Source organism: Natrix helvetica, assembly GCF_964273705.1.
Source record: "Natrix helvetica genome assembly, chromosome: Z".
NCBI classification, from domain to species: Eukaryota; Metazoa; Chordata; class Lepidosauria; order Squamata; family Natricidae; genus Natrix; species Natrix helvetica.
In genome coordinates, this window is record NC_138554.1 from 39,505,767 (window position 1) to 39,523,053 (window position 17,287).

The 17,287-nt window shown below is 37.4% G+C and overlaps 1 protein-coding gene across 3 annotated transcripts in view; it reads left to right on the forward strand.

Annotated features, from left to right (window-relative positions):
• The window catches only part of MPP2 (MAGUK p55 scaffold protein 2), an 82,714-nt gene that overhangs the window by 8,609 nt on the left and 56,818 nt on the right, over window positions 1-17,287 (forward strand). For all 3 annotated transcript variants that reach the window (XM_081970989.1, XM_081970987.1, XM_081970988.1), the window contains exon 2: window positions 821-930. In XM_081970989.1, coding sequence (XP_081827115.1) covers window positions 900-930 — 31 coding nt within the window. In that variant the 5' untranslated portion in view covers window positions 821-899. The remainder of the gene's footprint in view (window positions 1-820; window positions 931-17,287) is intronic.

A 17,287-nucleotide genomic window follows, 5' to 3' on the forward strand; every position in this document is an offset into this window, starting at 1 on the left:
CTACCATAGTGATACCTGAATTTGGGTCACATGACCACAAAGTAGATCTGATCTTCACACAGAGATTTTAAGTCCCCATTTTTTAGTTGATTGTAACTTCAAATGGTTGCTATATAATCTTTCAGCATCAACTTGCAAGAAATGTCAGTATACAGTTCAGTATATGTATGTGAACAATAAACTATATTATCTATATTATTGAGGTCAGAATATTTTTTGTAAGAGAAATTGCATTTTTAAAATATATTGGCCACAAAGAATGTGAGATTAGTTAAGTTAGAGGGGTTTAAATGTTTATCTCTTACAAGCCTGGCTTTGAATCTCTACGTATTTTTTCCACTGTTGTGGTTTCATTATGGTTGGCAACTCTCTTTTCTTGGATGTAGTCTTCATCGTTCACAGCTGCATATTTGTTTAGTTCTTTTACTGTTGGAAACAACTCCACAAATTTCAATGGGGCAGATGGTAGATTACTTCATTTAGGTGGGCTGTTGATAAAACTAGCCAGAATTTGAATTTCTTCATAACTGGGATGGGAAATTTTCAGATTTTTAAAAATTTGAATGTGGGAGAAAGTGAAACTTGGCAGAAGATAAGTATCTCCTTGACAATTTAGCTCTTCTTCTTATTCCTCTTTTTATTAGCTAAAGAATAAAATGCAAAAAAATAAAATAAAAAATCACCTAGTTATTTATAAATAATCTCTGAACTTGATATGGGGTTTCAGAATTAAGTGGGTGTATGCTACTGTAGGTCATGGGATAAATTTCTGAGATCATCTTTTGAAGAAGTGTTGTTCAATTTTTTTCTCTTTCTGCAGGATAGCCACAGGTATTCATTAGAAGAAGAATTAACTATTTTTTAATTCTATCACTGAGAAGACATCTTTAGTTGTCGAAATGCCTGTTGCTTCAACCAACTCTGAGACAGGTAAGAACATTCCTATCTGTGATTCATATTTTTCCAACCTGGTATTCTCCAGAAATCTAAAGCTGAATCTAGAACAAATCTGGAGGGCATTGGGTTGATTATTGCACTTTCTATGAGATAAAGCAAGGATTTGTACTGCTCCAATAATTTCTTGCCAGTGTCAACTGGAGTTACAGGAGTTCAAGTTGGAACTTGCCCTAAAACTACAATGTTCCTAATCCTGAGCAAGTTGATTGAGTTACCCTATTTTCTGCATTTGCCAAAACTCTGAATCACAGTCTAACCCAAATTAGGTGTACTTTGGTTGTCAATGAACTAGTCACAAACTGTTTTATTTCCAACACTTATTGATATTCTCTGGTTAGTAACCATAATAAAGATATGTATAAACTAATAAGCTAAAGATAAAACTAATCAGATTGGCTGGATTCAGCTAAAAATTAATCAAATTTAACTGATTGTACAAATGCAGCTGCTAGGTCTGTGACCTAGCTGGATAACTGAATTGTATAAACCCAGCTATTCTGCTTTTACATTTTGCATTAAGGTTTTGCGCTCCTTCCCTCCCTCCCTCCCTCCCTCCCTCCCTCCCTCCCTCCCTCCCTCCCTGTTAGTCTTTTTCATCTGATGGAGGCAGCCAGCCCTAGAACTCATTAGATATTTTGACTTACAATTCCCAATAGCTGCAGGGATTAAGGATTATGGGTATGTTCCTAAACATACTAGAGGAGACACACAAAATGGTAAACCCAATCTGTTGCTTTTTAACTAGGACTAGGGGAGATTTGGCCTTAACAAAGCCCAAGCAATAGTCAGAGGTAATGGGCTGCAGAGATTAAGGTTTTTGACTAGAAGGGAGGGAGACCCCCCCAAGTCAACCCTTTGCCATTGAACGGTTTGAGGTCTCTCTGTCAGCATCTTGTAAGTTTGTTGGCTGTGGAGATAAAATTTTCTCTGTATAAGCTATTTTCAGGGAGAATATTAATAAATAAATAGTTCTCTGCAACAATGGATCCATGTTTAGTTATGCAAATAATCTGTCTAGATAAACAGAGTGCTGATAAAATTTAGTAGTGGTGTCAGCTTTCTCTGGATTTGCTGTACATTTCATTGTTGACTGTCTTATTCTTTGGATCAGAGGCATATAGCTTTATCTCTTCACAATATCATATTTCTCCCTGTCTCTTAATTGCTGCATTGTATACTTTGGGTGCACAATGGGTAGAATTATTATTGGTTTTTCAGCATATGCCCATATTTTTTGGAGTACAAGACATACCTTTTTCCTTCAAAAAAGAGGGTGAAAATTTGGGTGCATCTTATACAACGAATACAGCATTTTTGGCCTCCTCAAACCCCACCCCCTTCACAAAAATGGTCATGCATAGCCTTTAGGAGGCTTATAGAGTGCTCCTGGAGGCTGGGAAGGGCAAAAATGAGTGAAAAATGGGACTTTTATGCTCAGTTTTGCCCACCCCAGCCCACAGGAGCACTCTATAAGCCTCTTAAAGGCTATGCATGCCATTTGTTGACAAAAACCAGACCTGTTTTCACAAAAAACAGGCCGGTTTTGGGAGGCCTGCAGAGTACAAAAACTTTTTTAAAATTTGCCTCTTCAAAATCTTGGTGCATCTTATACTTCTGTGCGTCTTATACTCCGAAAAATATGGTACGTGTTTAATCTCAATTCATTGACACGTGGACACATGCTCAGCCTTGTCCTGACATTGTGCCCCTTGTTCACACACAAGCAAAGAGCTTCTTTTTTATTGTAGGATAATAATTTGAACATCCCATTAGTTAGAATTCACCCAAGACATCATAATCCAATGCAAACAACTGTTTCCTGCATTTGAGGAGACCCGTTTACATCCAGAAACTTAAAATGAGTTTGAGAGGGAATGGAAACCCAATAAGCCTTCGACTTGTCTCTGTGCATTCTCAACTATTATATTGGAATTAGGTTATTGTCCATTAGTTTTAAGCCTGGAACAAGATTTGTTTATTAAAGAAATATTTACTTGTCCTTCAGGGATGGGCAGTTTTTTTCCCCCAGATAGTAATAATTAAATCTACATTTCAGCTTTCTAAAAAGATACAACAAAATAGCCCCAATTCAGACGCCACATGCAGAAACCAGATAAAATTTTACAAATGTTTCTTTAAGAGATAATCAAGCCACTTTCTAAATGCAATAAATTGATTGAAGTGGATTGGTTTTGCATCTTCTGAAGTAAAATGGAATATTGAAAATACTCTCTTCATAATTCCTGATTTACTACTGATTTTTGAAGAGGAAGAAAATATAGAGGGTTAGACTCAAAAGCCAAAACGATCCATTCCAGATTTATAATTCTGTGAAATTGCTGGTGTTTGTAAGGTGACCAACTTTTTTACAATGAAAAGGAGGACAAATAAATTGGAAAAAATATATCGTAAATAAAAGAATTTTATTCATTGCAACAATAATACACTAAAATATGATATATGCATAATAAAAACATTTGCAACATTTTATATTGTAATTATGCTTACATGCCTGTTAATTATTATTTAAATGAGTACTTTTCCAATGAATTAATATTTTTGTCAATGTATCATCTTCTAACAATATATTGGAAATATCTGAACAAGAAATATCCTTCATATTGAATTTTACGGCAAGTGCTGCAGCTAGAGTATCAACATTCAATCTCGATTTCTCACTTGTCCAAAAATCATTGGCAATTGAAAAAAACTCTTTCAACTGCTGCATTAGTTCCAGGACAGCACAACGTAAATTGAACAAGTATAAATAAATGTTCACATGGAATATGTTCATTTTTGAAATGGCTGAAAATATCCACCCATCTTTTATCAATTTCAGCGTATTGATTTTCCCATTGTATTAATTTTTCAGAATTTAAATATACATTCAGTCTTCTAATTTCTTCAAAGAGACAATTGTCGTCTATTTTAATGTCTAGCATTTCTTTAGATAAAAATTCAACACAAGATTCAATATCTGTTCAATATACTTGCGATGAAGTAAAAAAAACACCATTAAAAACTGTTTAATAAAATATGTCACATAACGCACAACAGATTAGCCTTCAAATATCAAACAGGAGGACATGTAGGAGGACACTTTTCGAGGGAGGACAGAACTTACAAAAGAAGGACTGTCCTCCCTAAAGGAGGACGGTTGGTCACCTTAGTGTTTGGGATTGCAAAAAATAGACCTGCCAATTGATTTACTTAACTTGAGAAAGCTTCTGAGGAATTTCTGAATTTTTAAAAACCAGGGTAGGGAACAGGATACCAATAAGTTTCAATAATGGCATTAGGGAATGCACAAAATAAAACATGATGTTTTGTTTTAAACCTGGAACAAATGCATCATGTTTTGGAAGGTTTGCCAAAACATACTAGGTAGGCAGAAATTGGCAGAATCTCCTGGCTGTTCCAGATTTTGGAGATTCTTAAAAAGTGATTGGACCTTGTCCTTTTCTTCCATGCTCTGCTGCTTGCCTTGAACATTGGCCGGCCTGCCCATCTTCCCAGTGCCTTGCTTGTCCTATTTCTCTTTAGCCCTTGCCATTTCCAATGATGTTGGCTTTCAATACAAACTAGAGATAGTCCTCAACTTTCAACTGGTTGCTTAATGACCATTCAAAGTTATGTTGGAACCTCCAAAAGGGTTGATATCCCCCTCATGGTCATGTGACTGCATTTCGGCCACTTGGCAACCAGCCTGAATTTACAGCTGTTTGAACACACTGCAGTCACATGACTCTAATTTACAAAGTTTTTGCCGAAAGCCAGTGTTTACTTTCAGTTTTCAGCAAAAAATAAAACAAAACCCAATTGCAAATGATGGGTTTTCTTAACAAGCATGGCATTCACTTAACATTTGGCATCCCACTTTAGGACTGTCATGACTTATGACTGTAACGGGCAGGCCAGTGGTGAAATTCAATTTTTTTTTACTACCGGCTCTGTGGGCGTGGCTTGGTGGGCATGGCAGGGAAAAGATACTGCAAAATCCCCATTCCTTCCCTATTCCAGGGGAAGGATACTGCAAAATCCCCATTCCTTCCTTATTCCAGGGGAAGGATACTGCAAAATCCCCATTCCTTCCCTATTCCAGGGGAAGGATACTGCAAAATCCCCATTCCTTCCCTATTCCAGGGGAAGGATACTGCAAAATCCCCATTCCTTCCCTATTCCAGGGGAAGGATACTGCAAAATCCCCATTCCTTCCCTATTCCAGGGGAAGGATACTGCAAAATCCCCATTCCTTCCCTATTCCAGGGGAAGGATACTGCAAAATCCCCATTCCTTCCCTATTCCAGGGGAAGGATACTGCAAAATCCCCATTCCTTCCCTATTCCAGGGGAAGGATACTGCAAAATCCCCATTCCTTCCCTATTCCAGGGGAAGGATACTGCAAAATCCCCATTCCTTCCCTATTCCAGGGGAAGGATACTGCAAAATCCCCATTCCTTCCCCACTCTGGGGCCAGCAAGAGGTGGTATTTGCTGGTTCTCTAAACTACTCAAAATTTCCGCTACCAGTTGTCAAGAACCTGTCAGAACCTACCTGCTGAATTTCACCCCTGGGGCAGGCTCCATTACAGTTGTAAGTTGAGGACTATCTATATCCAATTAATTCTCCCATACCTAGCTAGTTTGCCCCCTGCTGTGCATCAAGGATAGGCATACAAACGCCTAACAGAATGAACTAGTAATTTAGCTTGTCAATACTGGATTGTGTCCAGCATGTGTAGATTTCCCTGACATTGTATGGCATTCAGTCAATCAATTAATCAACTGCCATAGCAATCAGTTCCTTTGCCTTTTTCCTGCCTAATTCAGAAATACATCTTCTAGAGACCATATGATTTGGTCTAGGTGGCCCAAATTTTCACGTTTCAATTGGTTGTAACCAAAGGCTTGGAAATTGCTCAGTGACCATGAAAACTCAAAGAACGTGGTAACTACAAGCTGTGGCCTGCTCTGGCCACAATAGATCTCTAAGAATTCTCATGGAAACTGATCTGAACTGCCTGTGCTAATGTACAGATTGGTACTTTTCCACCCACACTTTCCAAATGTTCTAGTATGTTTCTTGACTAAAAAAACACAACCCCCAAATTCTGTCAGTCCATCATTGGTGAAAAAAACACAAAAATATAGTAAGGAAGACTTTTCACACAGATTTTACAAAAGTCATAGAGAGTTATAGAAATAGGACAAAATAGATTTACTTATGATTCTGCAAAAGTGGATTGACTAATTTAATCATGTTTTTTGCATTAAATTATAGAAAATAAATTGATGATGATGATGGACGAAACTAACATAATAATAAAAGAAACACAAGTGTCAAAATTCCATATGCTTCAATTAAACCAAAGGATTTGGTAAAAACAACTATAAAGTCCATATGTTGTTTTTAAAAAAGAGGACAAAAATGTGAAACTATAAATCATTACATTACTTTATAAAAGTCTATTATTTATTTAACTGGATGAGTTGCTTCTCTTATGCTATAATAGCCATAGCACTTAGACTTATATACTGCTTCACAATGCTTTATAGCACTCTCTACGTGGTTTACAGAGTCAGCATATTGCCCCCCAACAATTTGGATCCTCAAATAAATCAAAGAAACAGGATCAGATTGCTTGGAAAATCCTCTTTTGTTGAATCACAGGGAATCAGGTGACATATACATTTAGTTGCTTAGTTATTATTACCATTACTATCTTTTTAAGAGTTCTTATTAGCTTTCAGGTATTGAGTAGGGATACATGTTAAATTTCTATGTTGCCTATTAGGAAGGATTGGTCCTTTTAATGTTGTTTGTTTGGTTTATTGGTTTTTGTGCCATCAAGTTGTTTTCTTCCTATCCCGCTCCTTTGAAATCCATAGAGAATATCATAGTTTGCACAATTCTGATCTTTGTAGGTATGTTGTATAATACTTTTGTTAAAATCAATTGGCTTCATTAGTCTGACAATATGCAACTGTGTGTGGCAAAAATAATTAGCGCTTATTTCAGTAACACTCTTGATTACTGTCTTTTCCCTCAGGTGTCTTGCAGGATCTGAGTGTGTGCATGCATATGTCTCTAAGCAATGCAGTGCTCATTAGCCCTACATATAAATAAAAGCTCCAATGTTGCAATTTATTTTCCATGTACTTACCAAGAGGAAATGCATGCCAACTGCAACAATTTTAAAATTACACAGTGTAAGAGACTGGGCAGCATTAGATATTGAATTAATAACACATTAACATACCCTTAAGAAAACGTGTTATATTGTAGAGTGAATAGATTTATAGAACTGTATTTTAGAGATGCCTGTATCTACCTTCTGCTTAGGACTTTCTATGTTTGACTTAAAAATCTGTCAACAAAGGTTTACAATTTGGGTCTCATATTTTTTATTTATGAAATATTTGGAGATGAACTAAGGAATCTGCATTCTAAGAACCATATTGTGAGGTCAGCTCAGTTTGCAATCACTCCTAATTTGGACTGTGATCTTGTTTAACCCAAATATGATTTGATTTGACTAAGGAAATAAATTAGACCTATGAGGAAAGTTTCATACCTATATTACTGAGTTTAATTTCAAGATACATTTTGAATATTGTAAGAGAAGGGACATGCTGTACCTTAGTTTGAAAAAGCAGGGTTATTTCAACTTTAATCTAAGTTTATTCAGAATTGTGAGAATAACTGAATAACCAAGTTTGTACAACATGCTAAAATGGGGTTGAGTAGTTTATAGTTCAAGATATTGCAAAAAAAAATTCAGCTATCATCACAGTATCTGTGAACTATAGTGGCATGTTAAATAAAATAATGACTTCTTTGAGGTTAGCATAATATAGAAAGAGGTGATTTGGAGGTGGCTTGAGTGTCAGTTTTTGTGTTTTTCATGACTCATCTATTGTGGGAGCAAATGTTCACTTGCGTAATATGTAATCTAGTTTTATATCTACTCAGAAATATGCAGCAGAAGAAAAGTGATAATGCGTAAGATTGACACCTTGAATATCCTCACTACAAGGCATACTGAGTCTCGGTGGTGCAGTGGTTAGAGTGCAGTACTGCAGGTTACTTCTGCTGACTGCCAGATGCCTGCAATTTGGCAGTTCAAATCCCACCAGTCTCAAGGTTGACTCAGTCTTCCATCCTTCCGAGGTCAGTCAAATGAGGAGCCAGATTGTTGTGGGCAATATGCTGACTCTGTGAACTGCTTAGAGAGGGCTGTAAAGCACTATATAAGTCTAAGTGCTATTGCCATTGCTATTCAAAGAGGCTGTCTATCCCTGAACAGCTTCTGCTGCTATTATATTTATGAAATCATTGTAGATCATCTTAAGTTTAACAATGAAAATTGTCTTCAAAATCGTGGCTTCAACTGTCACATCCCTGCATGTGGTTTGTTTGTCTGTTCCTTCATTTGATATGTCCCCATCTCAAGTTCATAACTCTGAGGTAACAACATTATTCTTGGCTTCCATTCAATTGTGTCCAATCCTCAGAGATTGTCCGAGTCTTGCAGTTTTCTTCTCAAAGTTTTTCAGAAGTTACTTCTTTTTTAGAGCTGAGAGAAAGTGACTAGCCCAAGGTTACCCAAATTGTTTTGTGCAGGAAGGACTAGAATTCATGATATCCTTTTTCTAGCCTAATGTATAACCATTACACCAAACAGATCACTAACAACAATTAAAAACCACATTTAAAAAATCATGAAACAATATAAAACTCATACAAATATAAACAGCAGCCAAGGTATGAGAAACAACAGCAGTAACAAATACAGGCATTGCATTGGTATACCACACCTTCAGACCGCAAGTCTGGTTACACCACTCATTTAAATATGAAGTCTGACTTTAATGATTACATAGGAAACACAATCTAAAACCCTAGTGATGCTGTGTAGGATCACTAGGATTGCCATCATCGATACGTACATAAGTGTGAAAGTGTTGGAAAATATGTCTGAAATAAGAATGATCAAACTGAGGATAAAGTTTGTGTGCTGGATTCTGTATTTACAATGTGAATGCATATAGGGTCACAGCTGCTATTTTTCAAGTTGGATAACCTGTTTTTATCTTTCCTCTCCCTGAAAAAGTTGAAGTCCACACATCTTAAAGTTGTTGAGGTTAGGAAACACTGTCCTAAAATAATGTTTCCTTGCATTATTAAAGTCTTCATCCAGATTCAGCTTTTCCTGTCTAGGAAGAAAAAAATGCATATCTCAACTCTAATGCACATACAGCTAAATGCTAAGACACAAATTTATGGGTGAAGAGTTATTTCATATGCTGGTGTATCTCATTAAAAATATTTGAAGATAACACATCCTTTTCCAATCTGGTAACACAGGTGTTGTTGAGAATTGAAGTTGATGTCCAGAAATCTGAAGGGTGAGAAAAAAGTTGTAAAACATGGTTATGCTTCCTAGAGATGATAAAAATTTATCCAGGACCTCTGAAAATATTAGGAATAATGGTCCATTTATTTTGGTTATTTTCCTAAGCCACCCTCTCATCCATTTTCCCTATGCTATGTTTTGGTTGGTCTTTTCTTCTGATAGACACCCTTATAAATAATATGTCCTATATTACAAGTACATCGGTTTTTTTTGAAGGGCATCTTTAAAGACTTCCCTAGGTCTGAATTTGAATTCTTAAAAGTCCTAGACAGAATGGTCATTGATTGGCTGGTAATTAGGTGAAATGTTAGTGTAATACATTAAAGGAACACCAGGTTAGAGAGAATAGGAAGCTTCCAAACTTGCAAAATGCAAAACAATGCATACCACAGATCGGTATTTCTCAATGTTGACAACATTAATGTGTATGGACTTCAGCTCTCAGAATTTCACAGCAAGCATGCTGAGTTGAATTTCAGACACCTTAAAGTTGCTAACATTGAGAATACTGCCCTAGACTGTGCAGTGGTGGGGTTCCCTAAAGGATGTTGTTTTTCCTTACAAATAGTAAAAGATAGGTGCATCTGTGTTTAAATACCTAATTCCCTCTGGAGAGAAGTACCGGTATATTGTATATGTTGGAACTGCTAGAGTTTTCATCAAGGAACAAGATAGATGGAAGAATATGCCCAGGAATTCAGTCAGTATATGTCATTTGGCATGAAATATTTCTGGGACAAACCTTTTTTTAGGTATACTAGGTCATTTTAACTGCAGTTTCTTCCTTTGCAAAAAAAACAAAAAATCAACTGTTGTCTACTTTGAAAAATAGTAAAATTATATCAGTTATAGCAAACAGTTTTGACAATATTTAAATGTTTGCTTTATCCATCCTGGTTTAGTATAACCTTAGATGCAAATCTTTTCTCCTGTTGCCACAGAAACGAAGATGTAATTGGATGAGTGCTGGAGAAAGAGGGACCAGCATCTTAGCAGCTAACACTTTTCAGTGTTAAAATATTGAATCAAGCAGTGCTCAGACAGGAAGCAGCTGAGAATTCTTTGTTAATGCCTCTATTGCACACTAACAGAAATTACTGTCACATTTCAAGAAAAAGGCTTGCTAGTATTATTTTCATGGAACTTCACATTACTGTTGAACTGTCTCAGACTGTTATTTCAGAGTGTCAATTGCCTGCTTAGGATCTTGAAAGGAAGGTAGAGAACACAAAACAAGGGCAGTTATTACTGGTTTGGAATAATTTTGTTGCCTGCTACAGTACATTTAATTTGACACCTACATATCAAGCACAGCACTCCTAAATTGTTGGATAATGGTCCCCTGTCATGAAAGGACTATAGATCAGATATACAGTAAATGTTTTGAATGCAGAGTCTCAAATCCAGAGTTTGGCTTTCCTAATTAAAAGGATGAGATAGCAGTTGATCAGAAAATCCTTTGCCGAACTGTTGTGATTCAGCAGATGTTGAGGGCCACTTATTTTTAATCCCTAAAGTACAATATACTATGCTAGATAAACTGAAAGTTTAATTATGTACAAGGTAACTTCCTATATTCTTTTCTTTTAATATAAGCCACTTGATCAATTATCACTTCTTCTGTTTGGCAAGATAGGCTGTGGTCCTATGAAGAGTTAAGTTGATGTAGCTGAGGAAGATATTGTGTAGGGTGATGTGGAAAATTATTGACTTTACTCTTGAAAATGAAAGCTTGATTGAGCCAGGTCAAGTTTGATTTGAGATAAGAGAGAGGCTGACCCAAGGAGAATCTTTAGTTAAAGGTGCATTTTTCCTTCTTTCCTCCATGCCACTTCAGTGTCTGTCAACAAATGACTTCTCTTGAACAATTGATGTAGAATATCAGCATGCCTTCTACATGCTCACATATCATCTTTCATTTCTAATACCATGCACAGATTCAGTGTTACTAAAGACTACTCATATAAAATGGAACTCCTTGACCAAGATGATATAATGCCATGCTTCACTGGCCAAGACAAGTCTACTAGAATGGAAGTTTAAGCACATTTTGCTTACCTAAAGATAATGAAATGAATGAGGGAGAGTTGAAGGAATCCCAAGAGCACAGGGCATGTTGGAAAGTCAAACAAAATTCAACTCAAACAAAGCAACAATATAATGGAGAAGGAATGGTGGAAAATGAGAGAAACTGATCCTGCCCCAGCAAGATTCTATGGACTCCCCAAGACACAGAAAATAGGAGCCCCCCTCAGACCGATTGTAGTGCTATGAGACACTCCTACATACAAACTGGCTAAATGGCACAACACCTAAACTTCCTGACCCAACTCTCGAACAGCACAGTCACATGATCCACACAATTTCTGACAAAACTATAAGGCTTAAATGTGACTACAGATGAGATCATGGTCTCTTTTGATATAGTGTCCCTATTTACTTCCCTCCCTCTCCATTTAGCATATGAAGTAATAGATAGAAAACTAGAAGAAGAACAATACGACACAGATCAAAACAACCTAAGAAGGACACAAATCATGAGGCTATTCCAGTACTGTCAACACACCTTCTTCACATTTGGAAAGGTAATATATGAACAAATAAAAGGGACACCCATGGGATTCCCAATACCAGAAGATTGTAAAAACAGTCCTGAGTGAACTAGAACTCTTTCAGAACTACACACCCAAATTTTGGTGCTGCTGTGTGGATGACACATCTGTCAGCATCAAAAGAAATGCATTGGAAGACTTTCATGCCATATGGAATTCCATCCTCTCCGACATACAGTTCACAATGGAGGAAGAAACAGCTAGACAAATACTGTTTTTAGATGTGCTTGTCAACAGACAAAAAGACAGAAGCCTAGAAACCACAGTTTATAACAAGGCCACACTATACAGCAGAACCCACTGTAACACCCTGTAAGCCAAACAGCTGGAGAACAGGTATATACATGAACAATACAGGCAGAATGGGTACCCACAATAATTTGTTACAAAGTATCTGCACAACACGGTGTGGAGAGAGAAGAAGAAATAAGACACAAGACCAACTACATGGCACAACCTGCCATATATTAAAAACATTTCAGAAGCAGTAGAATGCAGCTTCCGAGATCTGCAAGTGGTGATTGCACACTGCCCAGAGGCTACCATACAAGGACAAATTATGCATTGGAAAGATTGGATTAAATCCCACGGACCATTTGGATAGAGGCTCCAGGATGACCAATGGGCCAGTTCTATGATTAGAGCTCTGGAATATGGGACAGGCTGGGCAGTCATGGCTAGAAATTTCTGCTGTAGAGGGTGGTACGTGGAATGGTACGTGGAACATTGCAAGTGGTGCAACATGCAAGCGCAGTCCTTGCCAGCTGGAACAAAGTAATGGTGCTGTTGTGGCAAGGGGAGGCAGTGGCGCAGGTGGGCTGAAGCGATGTTGGTGATAGCTGGAGCCTTAGTGTGTGGAAGTGAAGTATTCTGCCTTCATCAGTATATTTGTGCCAGCTGGTGGCGCCAAGGCAGCCCTCGCCTCCCACTGCTTCAGACTCAGAGAGGTAAGCCGTGTCCGGGAAGCATTACAGCAGAGAGAAGTAGGCGGTGCAGGCTCTGTCTGCATAGCCATGAAGTGGGATTGATGTGACCAGTTCTTGCCCACAGCTTTGGCAGCCACAATCGGGTCAGAGCTGCCGCCCTGGGCTGAGATCAGGCCAGACTCATTGAGCTGGATGCACTGCCGATTCACCACTGCCTGCTTCTGCTTCGCCTTTGCCAGGGTGGCGGATGATAGAAGGGCACTGTCCTCAGCCAACTGGTCCCTTCTCACCACCTAATTTGGGGTGGATGGTGCTCAGCAGGCTCAGGTATGGTAATCAGGTGGAGCAGTTGCGCGGCTCGCTTGAGTTGTGAAAAACCGGTGAATTTGGATGGCCTTTACATGGCTGGGATGTCTGAAGGATCCCTGGCTTCTGAGGCTGGTGAGATTTAGCATTTCGGCTCCTCCTTTTTGTGCTTCAGTGAGTGGCATGCAAAACTTTGGCCGGGGTCTGCAAGAGACGAAGTTTGGAGAGTGCCAATCTAGTGTCCAGGCTGGCTACAACACAAACATTTATTCTCGGCTGTATTTAAGATTCCTAGCTACCATGAACAGCAAAGCTAGGGTTGACCCTGGCCACTTCTCTCCACTGTAGTGCTTCCCAGCCATAGCTTACAGCTCTGAGCCTGAAGTGGAGAGAGACAAGGGCTGCCTTGGCACCACCAGCTGGAGCAAATGTACCATGATTTAGGCAGAATGCTGTTGCCGCGCAAAGGCAAAGGCACTCTGCTCCCGCACACTAAGGCTCCGGCCATTGCTGCTGCCACTTTGGCCCACCTGTGCCACAACAACACCATTACCTTGTTCTGGCCGACAAGGGCTGTACTACTTGCACGTTACACCACACTTTACAGCAGAGAATTCCAGCCCCACTACGAGCTGCCCGGCCGGTCCCATATTTTAGAGCTTTAGTCACAGGACTGGCCTATTGGTCATCCCAGAGCAGCTCCTCCACCCATGTGCACCGGCCTGCAAATATTTTTTCTGTAGACCACCAGTGGTCTGTGGGCCATTGGTTGGTGACCGCTGGTCTAGAAGTACTCTTGAAAAAGGAGTATTTTTCAATTTTTGACAGACTTCATACATACATTTCATTAGCACTTAGGATTCATCCCGCTCTCTCTTGTTTATCCAAAGATAGCTAGTAACCTCATTTTCCAAGTGAAAAGAAATAGAAAGGTGTGTTGTTTATATGTAATAATACCATCTGGTACACTGTGTACTTCTTTGTATAAAGTTATAGCTGAAATCAACATTAACTTTGTTGCTTACCAAGGGTTGATGAATATTCTATGATTCCACATAAATGTAACCTATTCTTTAATTATTTCTAAATTATTTAAAAGCGTATTTCCAGTTTGAAACCAGATTCAGCTGAATTCTTTCATTCTTTCATATAGACAAGACTTCTTGCATTCTTTCATATACATGGTGTTTGGGAACCCATTTGTCACTATATGCTATTTACTACTAAATTCTAAATTTCTTGTGGAAATATAATCCTGAGAACCTAGACATGTTGAACATACCAAGGTTAGCCGTCTAAAAGTAGGCTGTTTTCAGCAGGTGGCATTCTCACATAACACATGAGGGTATGGTTAGCTTCCTTTCTTTGTGTCTCTTTGTGTCTCCAATGAATAGTTAGTGATCATTGTAATTATTCTCAAGACCTTAGGTGATGCTTTGTGGTGTCCTTCAATGCCTTAGGGATAATTACAGTGACAACCATCTGGTGTTCATTAGAGAAATATCCCTCTTCTCCTGCCCCTCCTCATCTTCTTCCTTAGAAAGATTTATTATGCCTTGTTGGAATATAAGAAAGGGAAAGACAGGATGAGACTAACTGGCAAATGCCATTAGTTTTCCTTGAAGAGAAAACATAGGTACAAGGGCTGTGTGCAAGGCAATTCTGGGTTTATGTACAAAGCAATTCTGAGATCTAATCTGTGTATAGAAATCAATGTGCATAGAAATCAATGTTGCGCAGAGCCTCTCATTCCCCTAGAAAATGGTTGTCTAATCCTTTGCCTTGCCTGGACCACATTGAGTGAAGCTGAATTGTCTTGGGCTGCATATAAAATATAGTTAATGTATATAAATTACATATTAATGTTAAAAGTTTATAATCTTGTGGGTCCACATTACTAGTTGTGGCATGCGAGCATGGGTTGGACACGCCTGCCCTAAAAGGAATGGATCAGTTTTCTAGACAGGAGTAAGCTGAGGCAAAAGTTAGAATGATATATAACATCTGGCCTGGGCTTTGCGTCATAGCAAATGTGCTACCCTCATATTCAGTAGAGAATTCTATTCTGTCATCAGACCTGAGGTAAAATCAACTAGCAATCTGCTTGATTTGGCTAAATAAAACTAGGAATAACATCATTCCTTTATCCTTTTTCCCAGGACACCCAGGCAAAATGTAAAGTTTAGCCATTTTATGTTCTCTTTTTATTATATTTTTATTAACCGTTTTTAAGAAAGAAGAAGAAAAAGGAGAAGAAAAAAAGAAGAGGGGAAATACAGTGAATAAATGGGGAATTTACAGGTATAAGATCAGGTAGACATTTCCAGTTATTTAATTAGTGTTAAATAACTTGAGTAGGTTGCATTGTTTTAAAAACCCATTGATTCAAGTAATATATATTAAAATCAAATCAAACTGTATTTATATGTTATGATCAACACAGTGTGATTCATAAAAAGAACTATAGTACATCCCATTTGAGCAGTTGAAAGTCTATCCTCATTTAACAGATCATTGAAAGTCAGAATATTAAGCTTTCATTTTAAGTGAAATCCATATTGTAGATGTGGTACAAGCTCATAAAAAGTTAATGTCTATATCAGATTTATTATTTAACTATGAATATCTGTACATCAAATTTAAATATGAATTTTGAACATCAAAGTGAATTTCCATAACTTAATTAGTGATTCTTCTGCAGAAAGAATTGAATATATTTTCAATAGGAAATGTAAAGTACCCTTGCAGTTGTTGCCATGTGGAATTTTGGTATAATTTGTGAGAATGTGAGATTTAGTAATGTATAATAAAAAGGGAGAGTTAAAAAGGAAACTCAACTGTTAGTGTTTGTTCCATTTTCTTAGAAATTATTTTTCAAAATGTTTGAGCTTTACAACATTGCTACCAAATACAGAAAAAATATCCAACCTGCTGTTAACATTTCCAAAAATTTTCAGCAAATGGTCTGTCCATGTTAGTAATCAGTAATGGAATTATATGCTAGTAGTAAAACATTTTATACCACTTTTCTGTAAGTATATTTTGTGTAATAGATTACTTCCACTGAAATTGTTACAATTGCATACCGATTAAATCTAAATTCTGCACCCATCTAATATACACTTTTTAACTTGTTTTGTCATTTCATCAACAGTTTATAAATAAGAGCAAAAATGCTCTGAATTTTGATTTATAAGACATTCAAATTCTATGTGTTTCTTTGGGTTTCTGTATCATTTAAAGCTATTTCACTCATTTGAAGATATTGAAACTGCATGTGTCATTCTGGTAAATCTGCGGATTAAAAAGTTTTTGTATTTGTCTTATTAATGAATGTGTAGGCAATGTGATTTGTTACCTTTCCACTAAGAAAATTTGCATTTTCCTTTTTAGTGAGAATATTGAGGCAAAAGGTAAAAATGTGTACTGATTCTTTTTTAAAAATTTATTCCAGACTTTTGTATACTGCTTATTATTGCATAATCTCTTATAAACTGTATATTTCTGTTTCTATTAGTTCAGTGAAATGTAAAATTTCATTCATTCATTCACTCTTTTTGTATGACATCCATCTCATACCAGTGACTTTGGGAAATTTACGCAAGAGTTGGTTATGTATATTTTTAAAAATTCTATCTGCAAAAAACACCAATATATATTTGCAGAGCAAGGTCAACCATTCTCCTTCAGTAGAAAATTTAGAAAGATGAGAACTGATTTCCTGATGCCTGGATTGGTCTGATTTATATGGCATTATTTTTGCCAACTCTTAGCAACCACATAGATCCCCCCCCCCCGATGATGTATCAATAACCTATTCTTTCAGGTCCCCTGACAATATACTCATTGCCACTGTGACATCTTGTTGCTGATCATCCTCTTTCCTTTCACTTTTCTAAGCCTTAGAAACTTCCCTAGATAATTAAGTCTTTGCACAATATGTCTGAAGTAGGATAATTTGAGTTTGGTCATTTGTACCTCAAGGGAGAATTCTGGATTGATTCTTCACTAAGCCATTTGTTTATTTTTTGAATGTCCACAGTATTCTCAGGAGTCGTCTTCAATACTTT